We start from the raw sequence: 21,854 nt of genomic DNA, 5'->3' as shown, positions 1-21,854 counted from the left end.
TTTGACAGACAGGAACAATGAACGAATATATTGCAGCCTTTGAAGCCTTAGCTTTCCGCACTAGAGGTCTACACGATGAGTTCTACGTGGAATGTTTTGTCAGTGGTCTCAAAGAAGCCATACAAACCCACGTCCGACTGCACCACCCTAGCTCATGGTTGCATGCTTGCAGGATAGCTCGTGAAGTAGAATGTGCGTTAGCGGCCCAGTGCAATCGCCCAAATTTCATCGCTAAGGGTCGTCCCACACAGGCTCAAAGCACTACCCAAACACTCAAGGTTCAAAAGGTGTCACCAACAGAAATGGCGGAAAGAAGAAAGCAAGGTTTGTGTTACTACTGTGATGAGAAATACTCCCCTGGGCATAAGTGCAAGGAGCCCAAATTCTTTCAAATTGATGCTACTGATCACAGTTCATCGGAGGAAGCCCCACCACTTGAGGAACCAGAGGAGGAAGAAGAGGACAACTAGTAGGACAATGTACCTGAAGAACCAGTTATCTTACTGCATGCTTTGGCAGGGATTTCTTCTCCCCAAACTCTCAAAATCAGAGGTTTTATTAAGCATCGCCCAGTAGTAGTCTTGATTGATAGTGGCAGTACACATAATTTTATCCATCAAAGAGTCGCGGAAGCAGTGCATTGTTTTGTCCGAGCAGTTTCTAACTTCCAGGTCCAAATTGCTGATGGGGGGACAATGAAATGTGAAGGCCGCTGTGAAAATGTCAAACTTCAAATGGGGGATTATCAGTTAAATACCCACATGTTTGCCATACACATGGGAGGGTGCAACATTGTCCTAGGTGCTGAATGGCTTCGCACACTTGGCCCAATCACAATGGATTTCCAGGAGTTATATATGAGCTTTAAGTAGAACAACCACACACATACCCTCCGCAGACTCCAGGCGGGAGCTCCCTCTATCATCAACTCACATCGGATGGAAAAATTGTTAAAAAATGGCCACCATGGAGTTATAGCTCAATTTAATGCCATCCAGGCCTTTGAACCCAATTCTCTTCATATTCATCCTGAGATGCAATAGATCTTAAACAACCATCTGTCAATCTTTGACAAGCCTCATGAGCTTCCACCCTCGAGAGGGGAACATGATCATAGCATTACTTTGGTCTCAGGGGCCCAACCACCAAATGTGCACCCATATAGATATTTGTTTGCCCAAAAGAATGAAATTGAAAAAATAATCAAGGAACTCTTGGAAGCAGGGGTCATTCATCCCAACATTAGTCCTTATTCATCACCGGTGGTCATGGTGCTCAAAAAGGATGGGGAATGGCATATGTGTCCAGACTTCAGGGCCCTCAATAAGTTGACGGTCAAAGATAAATTTCCCATCCCGGTTGTCGATGATTTGCTGGATGAACTAAATGGGGCTCAATTCTTTACTAAGCTTGACCTTCGATCGGGCTACCACCAAATTCGCATGAAAGAAGTAGACATCCTAAAGACTGCTTTCCGAACTCATGAAGGCCATTATGAGTAATGCCCCATCCACTTTTCAGAGCCTTATGAACCACCTGCTCAAACCATATCTTAGAAAATTTGTCCTTGTTTTCTTTGATGACATCCTCATCTACAGTCGCACCTGGGCTACACATCTTCAGCATGTAGATCTGCTCTTGCAACTGCTCCGCCAGCGTAAATTATTTGTCAAGATGTCGAAGTGCTCTTTTGGCATGGAAGAAGTTGAGTATTTGGGCCACATTGTGGGGCGTGTAGGATTGGCCTCAACCAAAGACCTTGAAGAGCTTGAGAGGATTTTTGGGTCTCACAGGCTACTATCGCAAATTTGTACGCAATTATGGTTGCATTGCTAGGCCTCTCACTCAACTCCTCAAGAAAAATTCATTCCTCTGGAATTATGAAGCACAATAGGCCTTTACATCTCTCTAACATGCCATGTGTTCCACTCCAGTCTTAGCACTACCCGACTTCACCAAATCTTTTGTGATTGAATGTGATGCTTTTGGTACGGGTATTGGGGCGGTCTTAATGTAGGAAGGTCGACCCTTGGCCTTCACGAGCCAACAACTAAGTGGGAAGAATCTGGGACAATCTACCTATGAGAAGGAGATGATGGCCATCTTACATGCAGTAGATCCCTGGCGACCATACTTATTGTGGCGACGTTTCCACATCCGCACAGACCATCAAAGCCTTAAATATTTTTTGGAGCAATGCCTATCCTCACCACAACAAAATAAATGGCTTGCCAAAATGCTGGGATATGATTATGAGATAATTTACAAGAAAGGGCGCGAAAATATTGTAGCAGATGCGTTATCCCGCCAATTTGAGGAGGAAAGTACCCTGCTCGCAATTTCCCTTCCCATTCCAGAATGGATTGAAGAGGCTCGAAAGGAATGGCTTTCACATCCCTGGCTCTCCCAACTCATTAATCAATTGTAGGCGGATCCAAATTCCACAGAGGGCTACTCGTGGCAGGATAAGATTCTTCGCTACAAGGACAGAGTCGTAATATCACCAACATCCACCCTCAAAAGCCGCTTTTGGGCAGAGTTGCACTCATCTCCCACTGCAGGACATTCAGGCTTTCAGAAGGCGTATGCTCGCACTTGAAGATCATTATTTTGGACAGGCATGAAAAAGGACATTCTTACTTTTGTAGTTGAATGCAACGTCTGTCAGCGCCACAAAGGAGAAACAGTCAAATCCCCAGTCACCTTACAACCATTGCCCATTTCGGCCTCAATATGGACGGAGGTTTCTATGGATTTCATTACGGGTCTTCCAAAGTCAGGAAACAAGTCAGTCATCATGGTGGTTGTGGACAGACTTTATAAGTATGCTCATTTTTGCGCCCTACCCCACCCTTTTACGCTGACTTTGGTCGCTCATTCTTTCATGGATCAGATCTTCAAATTGCATGGCATGCCCACTTCCATTGTGTCTGATTGTGACCCGATCTTCACCAGTAACTTTTGGCAGGAACTCTTTCGGCTACAAGGTATCCAACTACAACTTAGTACTTCTTATCATCCACAAACTGATGGTCAAACTGAAGCAGTCAACAAATGTCTGGAGACCTACCTTAGGTGTTTCACCTCAGAAAAGCAACATCTCTGGGTACAGTGGTTACCTCTAGTCGAATGGTGGTATAACACCAACTATCATGCCACCACCAAAATGACTCCATATGAAGCAGTTTATGGTCAACTCCCTCCTTCCCTACTTCTTATATCAAGGGATGCTCGAAGGTACAAGCAGTGGATCAACTCCTACAGAACCACACAACCATGCTGGCCCACCTTAGAGAGAATCTTCATCAAGCCCAAAACCGCATGAAGCAACAGGCAGATCAACATCGCTCAGAATGCCAATTTCAAGAAGGGGATCAGGTATTTTTGAGGCTACAACCATATAAGCAAACATCATTCAAAGACAAGGGTTGTCAGAAATTATCTCCAAAATTCTACGGACCGTATCAAGTACTTCAGCGCATTGGAGAAGTCGCCTACAAGCTAGCTTTGCCACCCATTGCAAAAATCCATCCAGTCTTCCATGTCTCATGCCTCAAGAAAGTGATCGGGAACAATTGCAAAATTCAAACCAGTCTACTTGAAGTGGATGAAGAAGGGTCAATCTGGCTCCAACCTGAACAGGTTCTTGACACACGAGAACGACACCTGCCTGGCCGCACAATCAAGGAAGTCCTCGTCAAGTGGAAAGGCACCTCTCCGGAAGATGCAACCTGAGAACCAACCACTATCCTTGAACAGTTTCCGCAGCTTCAGCCTTGAGGACAAGGCTATTCTTATGGGGGAGGGCATGTTAGGGTCCAACCCTAACCCCCTTATTTATTGTAATAGGATCGAGTCATAATTATAGTTAAGTAAAGAGTCAATAAAACCCATATTAATAATTGTAAGTGGTTAACCCGCATTTAATGAAGAGACCACAGTTAGTTGCAAATGTGCCATGGTATTAGATAGATGGTATTAATAAGAACCATGGTATTGCCCCATGGTATTGCATGTATGAATCATATATAAAGGATAGAGACTCCCCTCGAGGAGCATCGTGTCTTATTTTGTCATTGAGCTCAGCTTTATTGGAGGTTGCCCCCGTCGAAGAGGCAAGTGAACATTGCTTTCTGAATAATAAAATACTTGCTGTTATTTCTCATTGTTCTATGTTCTTGGTATATTTCTTCACATATTTGGTATTCTGGTATCGTCTTGCAGGTTAAGAGCATAACAGTGTGAGGCTCTCTAATCAACTGTAAACGATCACATTTAGAACACATAGCCTATCCAGCCTGTAGAGTAACCCATCCTGGAGATGGTAGTCAACTGTGCTATCGCCATCATGCACGACTCTGACTTTGCAACCGCTGATACACCTCCTTGAAGTCCTCATCTTCTTAATATGCCTCTTTGTATGCATCATGGGTGAATGGCTCCATGTGCATAAGAGTCCCCAAAGTTGTAATCTTTGATGTGGGTGGCCTTGAAAGCATATCGACCAACTTCTTTGTGTTGCCCTTCTTATACTTGATCACCAAATGAAACCGCTGTAAAAATCCCATCCACTTGTAATGCCTAGTCTGTTGTAGCTTACTCTGGGCATGCAAGTATTGTAACGACTGGTGATTTGTGTGGGTTATTGTCTCCTTTCTTATCAGATAGTGCTTCCACTTCTTCACAGCTTGCACCATGGCATAGATCTCCTTATCGTAGGTAGGGTAGTTAAGAGTTTCCCCATGAAATACTTCATAATGGTAGCAAACATGCCTTCCTCCTTGCATCAAGACAACTCCCACAGCATACCCACTCGCATCTGTCTCCACTTCAAAGGGCTGTTGCAAGTTTGGTAATGCCAAAACTAGTGCTTCACTGATCTTCTTCTTTAACTCATCGAAAGATTTTTCCTGCCATTTTCCCCATTGGAACTCTTGTCACTTGCTGTTATGGCGTGGAGCAGTGCTACTATCGCTGAAAACGAGGCTATGAATTTCCTCAGATATTGTGCTGCCCCAGTGAAACTCCTAACCTTAGTAACATTAATAGGCATCGACCATTTCATGATGGCCTCCATCTTGGAAGGATCTATCTTCAATTCTCCTCCACCAATCACATATCCCAAACACACCAAGGATTGCTGCGCAAACTTGCACTTCTTGAGATTTGCTAGCAAACGGTGCTTCTTCAATGTTTCCAACACCTGCATCAAATGTGAAATATGCTCCTCCCAGGTAGCACTATATACCAGTATATCATCCAAATAGATAATAACAAATGAATCTATAAAAGCACACAATACATCATTCATTAATCTCATAATTGTCGTAGGTGCATTACATAGCCCAAATGGCATAACTAACCACTCATACAAATCTTGTCTGGTTTTGAAGGCGATCTTCCATGTATCTTCTTCATTGACTCGTACCTTGTGATATCTAGACTTCAAGTCCAATTTGGTGAAATACTTTGCTTGCTGCAACTGATCTAGCAGATCATCTATCCTGGGCAGGGGCTATCTATTCTTGAGCGTGATTTTATTCGACGCCCTGTAATCTATACACATACACCAAGTCCCATCCTTCTTTAGCACAATGATGATGGGTGACCCACATGGTGATGTATTCGGTCGAAAGACACCCTGTTACAGCAACTGCTGCAATTGTTTCTTCACCTCACTTGCTTCTATAACGCACTGCCTGTACAACCCAATATTTGGCAATGGGAAGTCTGGCAATATTTGAATCTCGTGCTCCACTTCTCTCTTAGGGGGTAACCCCTTAGGTTCTCGGAACATGTCCTTGTATGCTTGTAACAACTCCTCCAATCGCTGTTTTTGTTTCTTAGTACACCCCTCTAGGGATACCTTGCCTCTTATTGACTCCTCTACAGATTGACGTTCTCTTAGAAACAAAAAACATATTTCTTGTTGGAATTGATCAATTTATTGGCTTGGTTGGCACTTACCAGTGAAATTTTCGACTTGCCTTTGTGCGTTGTTGATTTGGGGTAGCATCGGATGTGCTCTAGCCATGAAAATTGTTGGAGAGGCGAAAGCACATGAGATCTCCAAGACCCAAAAATGGTTTGGGCAGATTCTATCCGGTTAAGGAGATATTAAAATAATTAATATTTTTAATGGAATTCCTAAATCTAAACTTAGGAAAAATAAAATATTAATGGGTATTAATATAAAATTGGGTTAGAAGGTTCTAACTAACATGGATAAAACCAAATCTAATCTTAGTCATTGATTAGAGATGTAATCTCGGCTGTTGCAGGACCAACAGGGAAAGTATAAGAGGATGCTTTAGGGTCAGTTGGAGAATACACTAGAGTGATCAGTCATTCGATTTTCTAGAGCGGGGTTTGCTAAGAGAAATCGAATCAGTGATCAGAGTTGCAGCGAGGGGCAGTGAGTATGAGGTAGAGATAGTGTTGGAATACCAGCGCAGAAGCAGAGAGGCAGACGCAGACACAAAGCCAGAGGGAGCCACACAGAGTCTAGCAAGGACTGCGCAGAGGCCAGAAGGGCCTGCATCATCCATGCAGAGGTTGCAGGAGTGACGCAGAGGGTTAGAGAGGCTGCGCAGAGCCTCAGAAGGTTGACACAGAGGGTTTCAGGTTGACACAAAGGCCAGGAGGGCTGACGCAAAGGGTTTCAGGTTGACACAGAGGCCAGGAGGGCTGACGCTGAGCTTCAGATTGTGCTGGAGAGGGTTTTGTGGGGCAGACTTTCCGAATATTTGCTTTTGAATAGAGAGGTATTACTGCCGGATTATTTTCTTTGTCGGGTGAGCCAGATTGGCACCCAACGGTAGTCAAAAAGACTGCATAATAATATAACCCTCAGAATTGCTGCACTGGTTTTCCCAAGTTGGGTTTTTTTGGGGACGATTCGCCAAAAATAACGGTGTCACATGTGTGTTTGTCTATCTCTTTCAGATGTTGATTTGTAGATGGTTGAGACTGTATTGTGTTTATTTCAGTGTTTATATGGTTAAATAACTTGTTAGTAATTAAAAAAGTAGGCAAAATAAACCAGAGAATACAGATAAAATTTCTAACAGGTAATACTTAGAAATTTCAACATGGTATCAAAGCATGACAAATCATAGGAGAGCTAAAGGCACCAGTTGAATCAGAGCATTTGTAGTAGAAACAACTGTCCTGAGTGACAAAAGTTGTTCCTAGCAGAAAGCAGCGGAGAAGGGTTGACATAGAGGGCGTGCGTCATCAGTTCGAGCTAGAGAGAGGCCAACGCAGAGGCTGAGGAGGGTAGAAGAGGCTCACTAAGAGCCACACAGAGACTAGGAGGGTTGACGCAGTTGGTTAGTGGAGAAATTCAGCCAGTGCTGGGATTGCATAGAGCCTAGAGGCTCAGTCCTTAAGTGGCTGGGGCATAGGAAGCTGTGGGCAGATTGCAGGGAGTGAAGCTGGTGGGGTACTGTTGCTGCTGAGACAGAACAGTACCTAACAGTGCAAAACCAAGGTAGAGGGAGTCGCTACCTAGGCGGATTTCCAGCCAAGGAATCTAGATCAATGTCGCAGAAGTATAGGAGATCAGAGAGTTGTGATTCGTCGGTTGGCAGGAGGATTTACAGGAGGAAAATTGGGAACTTCCAGGAGGGAAGTAGCGACTTAGAAGGAGTCGAAGAGAGAACTTGCTAGAGGGAAGTAGAGACTCAGAGAAGTCAAAAGGAAGAGCAAAGAGTGGCCATGAATGGAATGAGGGATCATGATAGGGTGGACGGGGCGTCCAACTTTGTCATCTGGAAGGCCAGGATCCTGTCCATTCTAGATAGACATCGCATCAAGGCCTTCACCTTGAGAACCATGGCTATCCCAGTTGACCTAGCTGAAAATGAAAAGTATGAGGATGTGATGGCCAAGGCGAAATGCATAATCCTTGATGGGGTCAAGGATTATGTGGTTCAGCATATTGTCGAGAAGGAGATGACAAAGGAAATGTGAAACACCTTGAAGACATTGTATCAACACACTTCCGTGCAGGGGAAGATGCTACTAGAGCATCAGTTGCAGTGATACCAGATGCAGAAGGGGAAGCAGATAGATTACTTCCTTGGCAAGTTGAAGGAGATCCGGGACCAACTGACTTCCATAGCGGCCACACCGCATCAAGAGTTGATGGTGAGGACCGCCCTAAACGCAGTCTTCGAGGAGTGGGAGACATTTGTCCAGAGCATTCTGGGTAGGGCGAATCTTCCAGATTGGGAAGAATTGTGGGCAGCTCTTCGCCAAGAAGAGATCAGATGACTGAGCAAGACGGGAAGTAGCAGCAAAGGAGCCTGGGTCAAGACAGAGGAGGAAGAGGATGTAGTTCTAGCATCTGCGGAGAAGCAGGAGAAGAGGAAGAAAAAGGACCTCTCTAAGATTAAGTGCTTCAACTATGGGGAACTGGGACATTATGCGAACCAGTCTTTAAGGAAGAAGAATAAGGGAGAGGCGTCTGACTCTAAGGCAACGCCAACGAAGGCGGAAAAGGAGGTCGAGGATGATGATGATTGTGCCATGAGTGTACGGATGTGGCAGTGGCAAGGCCATGGGCAACAGTGCATGATGCAATAGTGCAAAGCATGTTGGGTGGGGAGGCCTAGCATCAACATAGGTACTGGTGCCATATAATCAGAGTGATGCTCAGTGTGGAGTATTACTAGAGCACAGTCCTCGCTAAGAGGGCGTGTTGATTTGGGGTAGCATCGAATGTGCTCTAGCCATGAAAATTGGTGGAGAGGTTAAAGCAAATGAGATCTCAAAGACCCAGAAATGGTTTGGGCAGATTCTACCCGGCTAAGGAGATATCAAAATAATTGATATTTTTAATGGATTCCTAAGTCTAAACTTAGGAAAAATAAAATATTAATGGGTATTAATATAAAACTGGGTTAGAAGGTTCTAAATGACATGGATTAAGCCAAATCGAATCTTGACAGTTGATTAGAGATGTAATCTCGGCCATTGAAGGACCAACAGGAAAAGTATAAGAGGAGGCTTGAGGGTCAGTTGGAGAATGCACTAGAGTGACCAATCATTTGATTTTATAGAGCAGGGTTTGCTAAGAGAAATCGAATCAGTGATCAGAGTTGCAGCGATGGGCAGTAAGTACGAGGCAAAGAGGCAGAGATAGTGCCAGAAGACCAGCACAGATGTAGAGAGGCAGACGCAGAGCCAGCGGGAGCCACACAAAGGCTAGCAGGGATTGCGCAGAGGCTAGAAGGGTCTGCGTCATCCACGTAGAGGCTGCAGCAGTGACATAGAGGGTCAGAGAGGCTGCACAAAGCCTCAGAAGGCTGACACAGAGGGTTTCACGCTGATGCAAAGGCCAGGAGGGCTTACACTGAGCTTTAGATTGTGCTGGAGAGGGTTTCGTGGGGCAAACTTTCTGAATATCTCCTTTCGAATAGATAGGTATTACTGCCAGATTATTTTCTCTGTTGGGTGAGCCAGATTGGCACCCAGTTGTACTCAGAAAGATTGCATAATAATATAACCCTCAAAATTGTTGCACCGATTTTCCCAAGTTGGGTTTTTCCTAGGACGATTGTCCAAAAATAATGGTGTCACTTGTGTGTTTGTCTATCTTTTTCAACTGTTGATCTGTAGATGGTTGAGATTGTATTGTGTTTATTTTAGTTGTTATATGGTTAAATAACTTGTTAGTAATTAAACAAGTAGGCGAAATAAACCAGAGAATACAAATAAAATTTCTAACGGCTAATACTTAAAAATTTCAACACGTTGATGATGAATGTTTTTCCATCCTTGATGAACTGGTACTGGTTAGCTCTCCTCATGAATATTGTATCACACATGTACATGTATGGACTCCCAAACACGACTCCACATATATCAAGGGGAACCACACCCAGATCTACTTCATCAATAAAATCAACACTAATAGCAAATCTAATTTTACATTGTTTTGTTACCTTTAGCTCTGCATCCTTATGTAACCATCCCAGTGGATATGGGTTTGGATGATCGCGATCTTCCAGCCCCAGATCTGTTGCAATGAGATTTGCCTGCGATCCGGAGTCAAACAGAGCATCAATCTTTGTCTTCTTGACTTATGTCTTTACATGGAAGAGTTTGGTCATTTCTTTCTCTTCCTGTTGTTGAAGGCTACGCAGATTCACCTCCTTCTGCACTAATGTAGATCTTCTCATCCACGTCTAGGCTGCTTTCAACTTGGTTGCTCGAATCAGTGGCCATGAGATTCTTCTTTTTATTATCTTTCTTCTTGTTCTTCAGGTTTAGTTCTGGATGCAACTTCCAACACTTCTCCTCTGTATGGCCATCAATGTTGCAGTGGTTGCTAGGATCTTTGCATTGGTGTGTTCTGGCTGCCATCTTTTTATCTTTTCCCCCTTTTTGTTTCTTTTTCCTCTCCTTAGAAGTGTCTTGTTGCTCCTTTTGCTTCGATCCACTTGATTGTGTTCTTTTCTAGCCTATGTTCGCCAGGTATTGTGCCTGTACACAAGGCTCGTGCACTGTTTTGGGTTGAACAACATCACTTGCTCATGCAGATGGCGGTGCAGACCCCCCAGATACTTGAGGAGTACATCTGGGTTCTTTGGAAAGGTACCCAACATTATAGCCATCTTTTTGAATTTTGTGTTGTACTCCTGCACGCTTTGGTCCGACTTTTCCCTGAAGTAATGCCACCGGATCCACTGGTCTTCGACGTACCCAATGGGATAAAACTGTGACTTAATGAGGGTTTTGAAATCCTCCCACTTAGTCACTGGAGGTTCTCCTTTCAACCTCAGGGTCCCCGTGTGGCTCTTCCACCAGGTCAGTGCATGGCCCTCCAATTTCAGCCACGTGAATGAGATCTTCTGCTCTTCCTCGATCTGATGGACATTGAAATAAATCTCCAGTTGGTGCAACCAGTGGTTTAGCTTCAGAGCGTCTATCTCACCATGGTACGGCTTGATATCGACTTTTGCTTCAACTTTAAATAGGGATTGGTTCACGACACTCGAACTGGGTTGATCTTTTCTGGGTTCTTTCTTCGGCTGGGCATCTGTGTCTTCCCGTTCTCTGGATCCCCCTTTTGATTTGTCCTCTACATTCGAGCCCCCTTCTTCTCCAAATATCCTCAACTTATTGCTTGGGGCCACCATGAGGAGGTTTACATTGTGGTTTATATCCGCGACTTGTTCTTTGAGCTGTGAAAACCTCACCTCTGCAGGATCACGAGGTTCGTTTACAGATTCATTGCCCATGATTAGGGTTTTACGATTTTTGGCCTTGTTGATCTAGATAACTGCAATCTCCACAAAATACCCAAAAAAACCTGCTCTGATACCATATGATCCGTAAACTGCCATGGATATTCCATTGGATTGTTCGTCATAATAAATCTGATAATATTATATTAAAAATATGAGATTCCACACTATTACAGTTTTATTTGATTTCTAGATCTGTAAAATTAATTGTAATTAGTTCATGCATCTAAAAGTAAATCAAGCAGAAAAGTAGAGAATGACAAAATAAGCTCACACACACATAATTCACAAGATATGCTCTTTGGGAAACCCTTTCAGGATAAAACCCAACTGGAAGGTGAGGCTGCTTCGCTCTCTTTTTTTGTCTTGAAATATGGCTGCAGGTATAAAGAAGTAATGCCTGTGGCCCGTGGGTTGCTACAATGCACATATCCTCTGTGTGTGCTCTACCTCCTATCTCTCCTGGCTATCTTTGCTCAACTATGGAACAAATGCTCTCGAAAGAATGGAATGCCTTTTCCTCCTAGTGGCTCGGTTATAACACAACCCGATAGCCTACTAGTGGTTAAGTTTGACTACATCAACTCTTTACTAGATTTACAAAATAGACTCTTTTAGAGTCTGTTACATCGCAAACACATGGCTAGCCCCTTTTCTATGAATAATGGGGGCTGACGCATCATCCTCTTGAATTATAGGTGTGAAAACAGGAAGGTTAACTTCTGAGTGGCATAACTTTTGCATACAGACTCCGATTGACGCGATTCTTGCGCATTTGGAAAGCTCTCTGTGTGTGGAATAGCATGAGAAGGTGCCACGGATAAGCAACAAAGTTTTACCCCCAAAAAACATCGTTTGATGCCTCAAAATGCTCTCGGAAGGTTTCAGATCCCTTTTCTCCATACTGGGTCCCACCGGTAAAAACGGTCCCGTGAGCTGATTCCTCCACTTTTTCAACTTCAAATGCATAGAGATGGATCACAAACAATATAATGATCTAATTCGGATCAACAATGGAGGATTTGACCTAAATATCATTGACCCAAGCATGAAACCCATGCTTTAATAAGTCAATTTCTTTTTCTCTAAGTTGCACGAAACGGGGAAACGGGGAAGCGACACGAAACGCGGAAGCGAAACGAAACGCGACCTCCCCGAATTTTGGAAACGGGGAAACGCGAATATATATAATAATATATATATATATATATATATATATATATATTAAAAACATTTAAAAATTATTAATATATATATGTGCAAGACTGCTGAATAGTGTGATGAGAGAATGAGAGGCACAGCTCTTTTATAACTTTAGAAACGCTTTCTAGAAGTGATTAGAAACCCTAAGCTAAACCCTAAACTAATTAGGAAATTTTTTTTTTTTAAAAACAAGTGCTTTTTTACAGGAAACGGGGCCCGTACGGCATGGAAACGAGTTTCCGTCCGTACGGGCGCGTTTCCATCTCGGGAAACGCGCCCGTACGGACGGAAACTCGTTTCCACGCCGTACGGTACGGGGAAACCCGTTTCCTTTTCGTTTCCGTACGGAAACGGACCCCTGCCCAGCGTTTCCTGCTACTTAGCTTTTTCTTTCTTTTGACAAATACTTTACATCATGACTCAGATACAATTATGAAGACTGATACTACTTACATTTTCCAACACTCTGGATTTTGGCTCTTTCCCTTTCAAGTCTTGTTACCGATCAAATCAACTATTTTGCTAAGGTCTTCACAACTTGCTAGATGGGAACACACAAGGTAGGGACTCATTGTCTGTTGAAATTTCTAAGTCTGAAACGTTAGAAATCCCTACTGCATTATCTGGTTTATTTCACCTACTTGTTTATTCTATTAACAAGTTATTTATTTATATAAATACTGAAAATAAACACAAATGTAGCCTTAACTCGTATACAGATCAACAACTAGAATACTAGACAAACACACAATGGGCATTGTTATTTTTGGACAATCATCCCCGGAAAAACCCAATGTGGGAAAACTGGTGCAGCAGTTTTGAGGGTTTTATTATTATGTAGATTTCTTGAGTACAACTAGGGTGCCGAACTGGCTCACCCAACAGAGAGTGTTACACGGCAGTAATAACTCTTCTTGGAGACAGATATTCAGTCTCTCAGCTCTAGTCTTCCCCACGAAAATCCTTCTGATGCTTCCTCTTGGCTTTGTGTCAACCCTGCTAGCCTCAACATAGCTCCTGAACCCTCTGCGTCAGCCTTTTGCCTATGCCTCTCTGTGTCAGCTCTCTGCCTTTTGCGTCACCCACACAGGCCCCTGAACATCTGTGTAGTCTCTAGCTGCCTCTGCGTGGCTCCTGCTGCCTCTGCGTCAGCCTCTTCAGTCACTATCTCTGCCTCTCTGCTATGTACTCACTACCCCTTGCTGTAGCAGATTACTTGTTCGAATATTCTTGACAAGCCCTGGTCTAGAAAATCGAACTGACTGATCAATCTTGGTGGATTTCCAACTGACCCTCAAGCCTCCTCTTATACTTTTCCTGTTAAGTCTTCAACGGCCAAGATTAAGTCTCTAATCAACGACTAAGATTAGATTTGGCTTGATCCATGTCATTTAGAACATTCTCACCTAGTTTTATATTAATACCCATTAATATTTTAGTATTCCTAAGTTTAGACTTAGGAACCCCATTAAAAATATTAATTATTTTAATATCTCTCAACCCAGTGGAATTTCCCCAAACCATTTCTCGGTCTTGGACATCTCATGTGCTTGAGCCTGTCCACCAATTTTCATGGCTAGAGCACATCCGACGCTACCACAAATCAACATTGTCAAGTCAGCCTGAGCCCTTGCTGTTTAGGCCCAACACCCCTAAATGGCCAAGGGAGGAGTCCCTAAATTTACCCGAAGTAACTTGGCACAAAGATAATGGCTTTAATGGAGTCATCTAGAGTGGAGGTGTTTGCTTATACCAGTTGCCCAAGTTTGAGCATATTATAAGGTTGAGCAATCCAAGTGTCAAGACTTTGAGCTAGATGATGTTTATGTAACTCTTGTTGATGATCCCATTTCTAGTAGTGTTGAATCAATGATGAGTTTGATGAATGACCATGTTGATCAGTGATTTGTAGTTTTGACATCTTGTTTTGCTGCTACTACTACTACTACTACTAAGGTTGTAGAGGAGTCTGAGGAGCCCTTAGACTTTGAGCCAGATGATGTTTATGTATCTCCTATTGATGATCCGATGTCTAGTAGTGGTGATGAGTTTGATCATGACGAGGAGTGATCATGTTGATCACTAATATGTAGACTTGTTGTAGGTCAGTGGCCCCATAGCTTGTATCATTGTTTTTGGACTCTAGAGGCCATTTACAGCTTGATTGATTATGTATTTTGTTGCCGATATGTACTGCACTTAGTGCCATTTTGATATATTCACCTTTACATGGTATATAGATGAGAAAACTGTGCATATTTTGTCTGTATTGGTTTGGAATCATGGTTTTAAATCTTAGAAGTAGTTTTTTTCTTTAAAAATTAATTATTTCATGTAATTTTTTAAAGATTGGTTCATTGAGATTTCCCTGTCTGGTTTTTCTGGTTCTGGTTCAAAAACCGGTTTGATAAGTGGACCGAGTCTGTCACCGGTTCCAGTTTTAAATACTTTGAATTAGATATCAGAGGGTGATCCTTGTTTGAAGTACCAATATGCCCTTAACATTCAAGTTTGGTCCGCTCAGATGACTTATTGATCTTAGAAACCGATGGATGGTTGTTTTCACTTGAGTTCATTTTGTTTTTGTCAAGTGGTCCACAACAACCTAGGCCTTGAGGGTACCCAATCCACAGGTGCATAGGCCTATCAGGGAGATATATGGCCTTAGCAAATGTAGTGTTAAGAGGCTAGAACCTCTTGGTAGCATGAGCAGATGTTACATGTCCCAGAGTGCCTTTAGGAGCTAGGACATTGGTCTACTTTGACCTAGCATTGAGGATTCTTCATGGTGAAACCACTTGACCCAGTGTGCCCCTAGGTTGGCCTTGACACAACTTGATGGACAAGACTTGATTCAGGGTCCAGATGAGGATGGTCTCCCATTGAGAGGATAGAGGGGGCTTGGTTCACCTAAGGAAGCCCTAACATTGGAGAGGAGGCCTTATTTTGACAGTTGGAGACACATGAAGACCACATGATAGCACCCTAGCTGCACTAGGGACCTTAGAGGAGGACTTTAGGTGAATTGAGAGCATTCCCTTGAATTTTGGATGGTCCAAGAACTTTCACACATTTGGACACCTTAGCACTCCCTTACATGGCATTTGAAGCCCTAAAAGTGCATGACATCAACTTTTTGAGAGGATACGACTCACGCATGTGGGCATTAATTGGTCTTATTTTTCATTTGCCAATGGATTGGCTTGTAACACAAGTTCCTTTTAGGTCAAAGTTATTATTAAGGGCTTCATTAGGCTTAAAATACTTGAGGTAGACCTCATATAAGAAGAGGTCACCTCCATTTCATTTTCATCATATCTTGTAGATCAATTCGACCCTCTTAGAGATTTCAGCCTAGCTAAAATTTGTCTTGTATGTTGTGGAGATGTGATTTAATGTGGAGTTATTGCTTATGGACTTTGGAGCTATTCTCTTGTTTTGGAGATGGCACTTTGGAGTAATAAAGGATTGGTTCATGCTTTTTTCTTGTAAGTATTCTTTGTATTGGAATATATTTTATGGCTATTTCATGGAATGGATATTGTTAGGGTTTCTATGTGCTAGTTATTATTGAATTTTTCTTGAAATCTTGGCAATTGTGTTGTGCACATTACCTTTAGAATTTGTGTGACAATCCCATAAGTGATTCTTCATGCTAGGCTCTCCTCATTGGCTTTGCTCCCTCATAAAATGATAGCTAGTGTTTTAAATTAGGGTTTCTTATTCCCTCACACCATCCTAGGGTTTAGTACTATGTTGCAGGAAACGTTGGCCCCAAGTCTGATTCAGCCAGGGAACGAAATGGAAACACAAAAACGCGTACCGTATGGCCTGGGAACGAGTTTTCGGCTTCCGTAAACGTGGCTAGGAGTTTCCACTTCATATTGCAATTTTTGTTTTTTTGTTTTTTGTTTTTTCAGTTCTAATTTTTTATTGGGCAAATAAAATATCTTGTGGATGCTTCTAGATGCCTCTCTCAAGCTATAAAAAGACTCTCACCTCATTCCCTCATCACACAATTGAGCAAGTTGTTTCTCTTGGAGACAGATGATTTTAGCAAAGGAGAAAAGAGGAACAGAGCAGTGGTCTTTTGTCTTTATAGGTCTTGTAGCCTCATAGTCTTTATTGTACATGCAGCCTCATATATATAATAAAGGCTGATTTTGAGATTTGGATATATAATAAAGGTTGATTTTGGATATTCCGATATTGCTATTTTCATTATGTAATCATTCATGAGTAAATGTGATGTAAATTTAATCATAATGTTTAAAATTTAAATGTAATAAATTATAATGTATCATGTATGCTTTATGCTTGCACATAACATTTATTAAATGTCCTAAATTCTAATATATATATATATATATATATATATATATATATATATCGCGTTACCCCATTTCCAAAATTTGGGGTGTTCACGTTTCGTACCTGTGCCCGTTTCAGAAACTCGTACCCGTTTCCAGGTTTCGTGCAACTTAGGTTTAGTATTCTCTGCTATGCAGATCTCTCGTAGACTCCATCATGCAAGGTCAAGGCATTGGCCTTATTGACATTGTTGATCGCACAAAAAATCATCTTCAAATCACATTTTTCTTCCCATTTTCTCATTTTTGACCTCTTAAGGAAAGCTGCTAGGCTAGGGTTAGGATTATAATTCAACTAGGGTTGACTGCGTTACCTTGTGTAAGGATTCAACATGTGGTTGTGAGGTCATTTCCTCAAAAGCGTCCTATTCCCATGGCTAATTCTTTCATTTAGGGATAACGTCTTTTACCATAGGTGATTTTTACCTTGAGCCAACCCTAGTCTTGCCCTAAGCTTCAACTTGGGCCTTATTGAAGGCTTGTAGTCCCTTAGGTTGATCATATCTATTCTTTTAAGCCTTTTCCTGGCTTTCATGCACCTAGGTGAGCCTATTGACCTTGCCTATTTGCAAACACTAACTCACTTTGTGCCCAAGATGGTCCTTTGGAGGGTATGCATTTCCTTATTTGAGTGAGTGGAGCCTTTTCCTTGAGTAGAGTATACATCCTTAACCAATCCTTGTCAGCTATAAGCCTAGAAATCGATATATCCTTTAGTTGACCTAACATAAGGAAGCCTCCCTTGAGGTGAAAATCCACTAAAGAGCAGGGGTTAGTGGCTGTGATGACAGTGGGCCACACCTCATAGTGTTGTTACTTGGTCTAGCTTTTGCCTTGTGAGCTCCCCTCACAAGAGCTGCTAGATTTTGAGGCAACATCTTTATGGCGACGTTGTTGGGGGGATTTGAGTGAACCTCATCGATATTTGAAGATTAAGCCTCAATCCCTTTGAAGAGGACATTTAAGAGAAAAAAATAGATTTTTTTCTAGTGAATCTTGAAAGTAATTCTATTAAGTGTTGGAAACACTGAGAGGGGGGTGAATCAGTATTTCACTTACAATTAATTTATTATAAAATTTTTAGAGCATCAACAATAGAGCAGTAATCAACAACACATCACAAGCGCAGTACACAACAATTTTTTTAGGTGGAAATTCTTCCAGGAGAAAAACCACCGAACGCTTTTCTCATATTTTTGTGAGTACAAAAATACTTCTACTCCGACTGAAAGGGAAGCCCCAATTACGTAGTACTCTAGAAGAACATTCAATTTTATGAAGTAGCTCCAACTCGTGAAAGCATGCTCATCCACCCTAATTTTACCAGCTCCTACTGGAAAGTTGTCCAATGCCCTGGTTTTATCAGCTACCACTGATAGGATGCTCCAACACCCTGTTAGATCCAACTTCCCTAGCACCACCTTGGCACCTTGAAGTATTTTTAGGCTACAACCTGAAGGAGAGTTCACTCTCCTGCCTTACACCACCCAACCATTCTAAAAATAGATAAAAAAATAAAAAACAATTTGTGGGCTCCCATACTAGGGACAATGACCCACTTACAAGGATCTTTGATAAAAAACTTTTCTGCTAATGTGTGCTTCAGATTTACAATGAAACTCCAGACTTCTTCAAAAATTTCAAAGCTGCTTCTAAATGATGTAACAATAATAGCCTTCACTTCAGTAAAACAGCTAGCTTCTCTGGTTATGGAATTGCTTTAATCAATCAGCCAGTTTCGTACCTACTGATGCAAGATGTCCCATAGATGTACCTGGAGATGTTTGCTGATGCAAGATGCCTTCAAATTTGATGATGCCGGGAATATATGAGAGGATGTCTTTTGCAACACTGGTTTACCTTCACTGCCCTTGTTTTCTGTTTCAAATGTTCAGAATTGTGGAGCATAAATGCTGCTTCAGAGATACAATACCTTCTACATAACCCTAGACAGTCCTTAAGACTAAGAAAACTTAACAGGTAACCAATACAGTGATGTGCCACATATCAGGGAAGATATTGGAAATTATTGGAAAACATAAAAAGCTACAAAAATAACCATCTTTTTCCAAAGTTTTAACTTCTAAAGCGACATCAACATTAAGCAAACACATTGCTACATAAATATTAAAATTAAATTGATATAGATGTATAAGATGTCAAGTGGTACATCAGATATCAATACTAAAATATGATATAAGACCTGACAGAACGATACAAAATCACATCAAAACAAAAATTAATGTATTTTATGAGATTAATCATGGAGATGAAAGCAACAGATTTTGCCTTGTTTGCTTGATGGAAAATGGTCACAGCATCCTCAATAATGTTATCAGAACTAGATCAAAAGATTGTTGTCCAAAAATTACATAAAATATTCAAATTTTGAAAAGAACATGTAATTTATGTGCATCCATATGAATCCAAGATATTATACAGAAATATGCAAGGTTTCTCATTTATGTAGCAAGGGTGCATATAACCAAGATAGCACCGAGTACAATCCATCTTTGAATTATGCTAGAACAAATAGCCACATAATGTCAAAATAAATGCATATATTGGGATCCTCCTTATCAAGATCACCTTGTAACCCTTAAAATGATAGAAAAATCTTAACATGCCTAATCAATGAATTTGCTTGAGTGAAGTGTACATTTTTACTAGGGTCATGAAAGAGGAGTTCAACAGTCAATGCCACACGTTGAGGTATATAGATGGCTTGGTGCTCTTGGTTAAATGTCAGTTGCATACCCTCATACGTCAGAGAATCCAGTAGAAATGTTACAATCCTGTCATTCCTGAGAACTATAAAAAGTCTGCTGAATTTTGAATGGGATCTAAAATTTTAATTTCTCCATATGAAATCCAATGTGGTTATAACCACTCTCAAACATCCCGAAACAATTAATGACAAAGCTAAAAGTTTAAGTAAAGAATTTAATATTACCATTACTACTAGGGTATGTATCACATGAGATGAATCATGGGAATTGAAAACAATAGATTTCCCCTTGTTTGTTTCATGGAAATTTGGAAAGTAGTCAGTGTCCTCACAGTGCAATCCCCTAGCTCCTTTTGAAAAATGAGTGTTAATAGAGCAAAAATTGGTTATATGTTGAAACTGACAGAGACAGGGCAGTAATTACCTAAATTGTCACGATATATAGAAATTATCACGATATTTTCAGAAGGGAAAATTATCGCAATAATTACTGATGACATCATCTTTTTTTGTTGGTTTGGCCCACAGGGGATTTTAACGTTCATTTCATGGTTTACATTATACTTCGTAAAATGGCGATCTCCAATTGAGCTGCCCCATGTGGCCTAATTACTGACGATATTATTGTCAAGGCTGGTTTTGGTGATATTATTGCGCTAATTCCGATATTATTGCGATAAGCAACCCTTATCGGAAATCCAACAAAAGGCATTTTTGGCCTATATAATTTGATGAAAGCTGCTGGAAGTCATATGCCAGATTCAAAAATATTTTTATGAACTCATATACTTAATTATTCTGAGGAAATATCTTTTATGATCTGGAATCAGGAAGGCAACAAAGGGCATTTTTAGCTTAGTTAATCTAGTAAAAGGGGCTGAAGTTATGCACCAAAACAATAGCAATGAAACTTTGAAAATTAAATAAGAAAAGTATGTAGGATGTGTTTTTCATTATAAAATCATTTGCTTACCTAACTACTTTGAGAAATGAAATTTCTGACTGGCGTTTTTGCTTGAGCTCGTGCAGATAATCCCTACTTTGTTGCAGAACAATGGCTTTTGAAAGAAGGACTTCCACTAACATATAGGGAACAGATTGTACAATTTATTTTGCAAAATACAGGGCAGGCAAATGTTCCATTGGACAATTCATTTGTTGATCCTTATACTGGTGGTATGTGAAACAGAAATCATTGTTCTTTATTTTGAGGCTTTAGGGAGCACATGCACCACTTTTCCCTGTAAATTTTAACATAGATTCCTATGTTTTGTAGCAAATGCTTATATGCCTGGACAGCCATCTTCATTTATGTCAGGTAGTAGTATCATTGGCTTTATTATGATCAGTATCACTTATCAGGTTTCCTTTCAGTCCTAGTATTCTGTACAAGGTAATGTAGCGGTGAATAACTGAGGGTGCTGAAGTAATAATGTCTGTTTCTTTGTGCACGTGTGTAAGTTTGTCTTGTAGAGAAGTCATAGATAGTGTTGATGGTATATTTTAATTTCTTCTGTTTAGGTTGTTTGGTATTCATTCTTGTTATTTCTTTCTAACGGATTTGTATGATATTTCTGAAATTTTGCAGGTCCCCCTGAAAAATATAACTTCAAGTATATTCCAAAGGTTAACAATATTCATTTTATTCAGTAGTTACAGAAAATACTATATTGTGACAATCATTTTCCTATAATTGTTGCTTTTGTTTTTTGTGTATGATTTCTGTTTACTTTTGAATAGTTTGTAAGTGTTGAAAGTGTCCTCTCCGGATGTCTCTTACTGTCCTATTTTTCTTGCAGAGGGGAATGCTTTATTTCGACACAGCACAGTTTGATGGTATTCTTCGAAAGATTTCAGAATTCAATAATGCAATGACATCAGATGAGGTAATTTTTTGAATTCAAATTTTACACGTAGTTTGTAAAGGATTCACTTATTTTTACTGTTATCCTTAATAATAGGGTTTCCTAAGATTCATTTGTAATTGAAGACGTGTTTCTTTGATAGCAGTATTTATTCTCCCTGAGCACAACTTGAGCCACTTTAAGCAATTTCATCTTTACTTTGATTGAAATTCTATAGTTGTGTGGCAAGACTAATTAATAAAATAATGTGTAATCATATGGTTACCTAGATTAGGGGGTTTGACTGTGCATGAACAGTAAATTTCGCTAAATGAGAACACTATAAATATTGAACATCATAACGAAAGATTATTTATTTGACTTTCTCATCTGAGGTCTCTTCTATTGGTATTGTAGCAATTTTGGCCTTTTGCTAATCTTCATATATAATCCA

The 21,854-nt window shown here is 40.9% G+C and overlaps 1 protein-coding gene across 3 annotated transcripts in view; it reads left to right on the top strand.

Moving 5' to 3' along the window:
* The window catches only part of LOC149155519 (transducin family protein / WD-40 repeat family protein), a 440,469-nt gene that overhangs the window by 222,796 nt on the left and 195,819 nt on the right, over positions 1-21,854 (top strand). For 2 of the 3 annotated variants that reach the window (XM_089445676.1, XM_089445674.1), the window contains 4 exons: positions 20,586-20,732; positions 20,833-20,877; positions 21,145-21,182; positions 21,356-21,442. In XM_089445676.1, the coding sequence (XP_089301802.1) occupies positions 20,586-20,732; positions 20,833-20,877; positions 21,145-21,182; positions 21,356-21,442 (317 nt within the window). The remainder of the gene's footprint in view (positions 1-20,585; positions 20,733-20,832; positions 20,878-21,144; positions 21,183-21,355; positions 21,443-21,854) is intronic. The other variant, XM_089445675.1, reaches the window with a different exon arrangement.

The sequence above is a fragment of the Pinus tabuliformis genome, chromosome 9 (assembly GCF_031772625.1).
Source record: "Pinus tabuliformis cultivar Carrire ecotype Pingquan chromosome 9, CPIR1, whole genome shotgun sequence".
Classification (NCBI taxonomy): domain Eukaryota; kingdom Viridiplantae; phylum Streptophyta; class Pinopsida; order Pinales; family Pinaceae; genus Pinus; species Pinus tabuliformis.
Note: the sequence above shows the minus strand (reverse complement) of the source record. Positions and strands in the feature narration are given on the sequence as shown.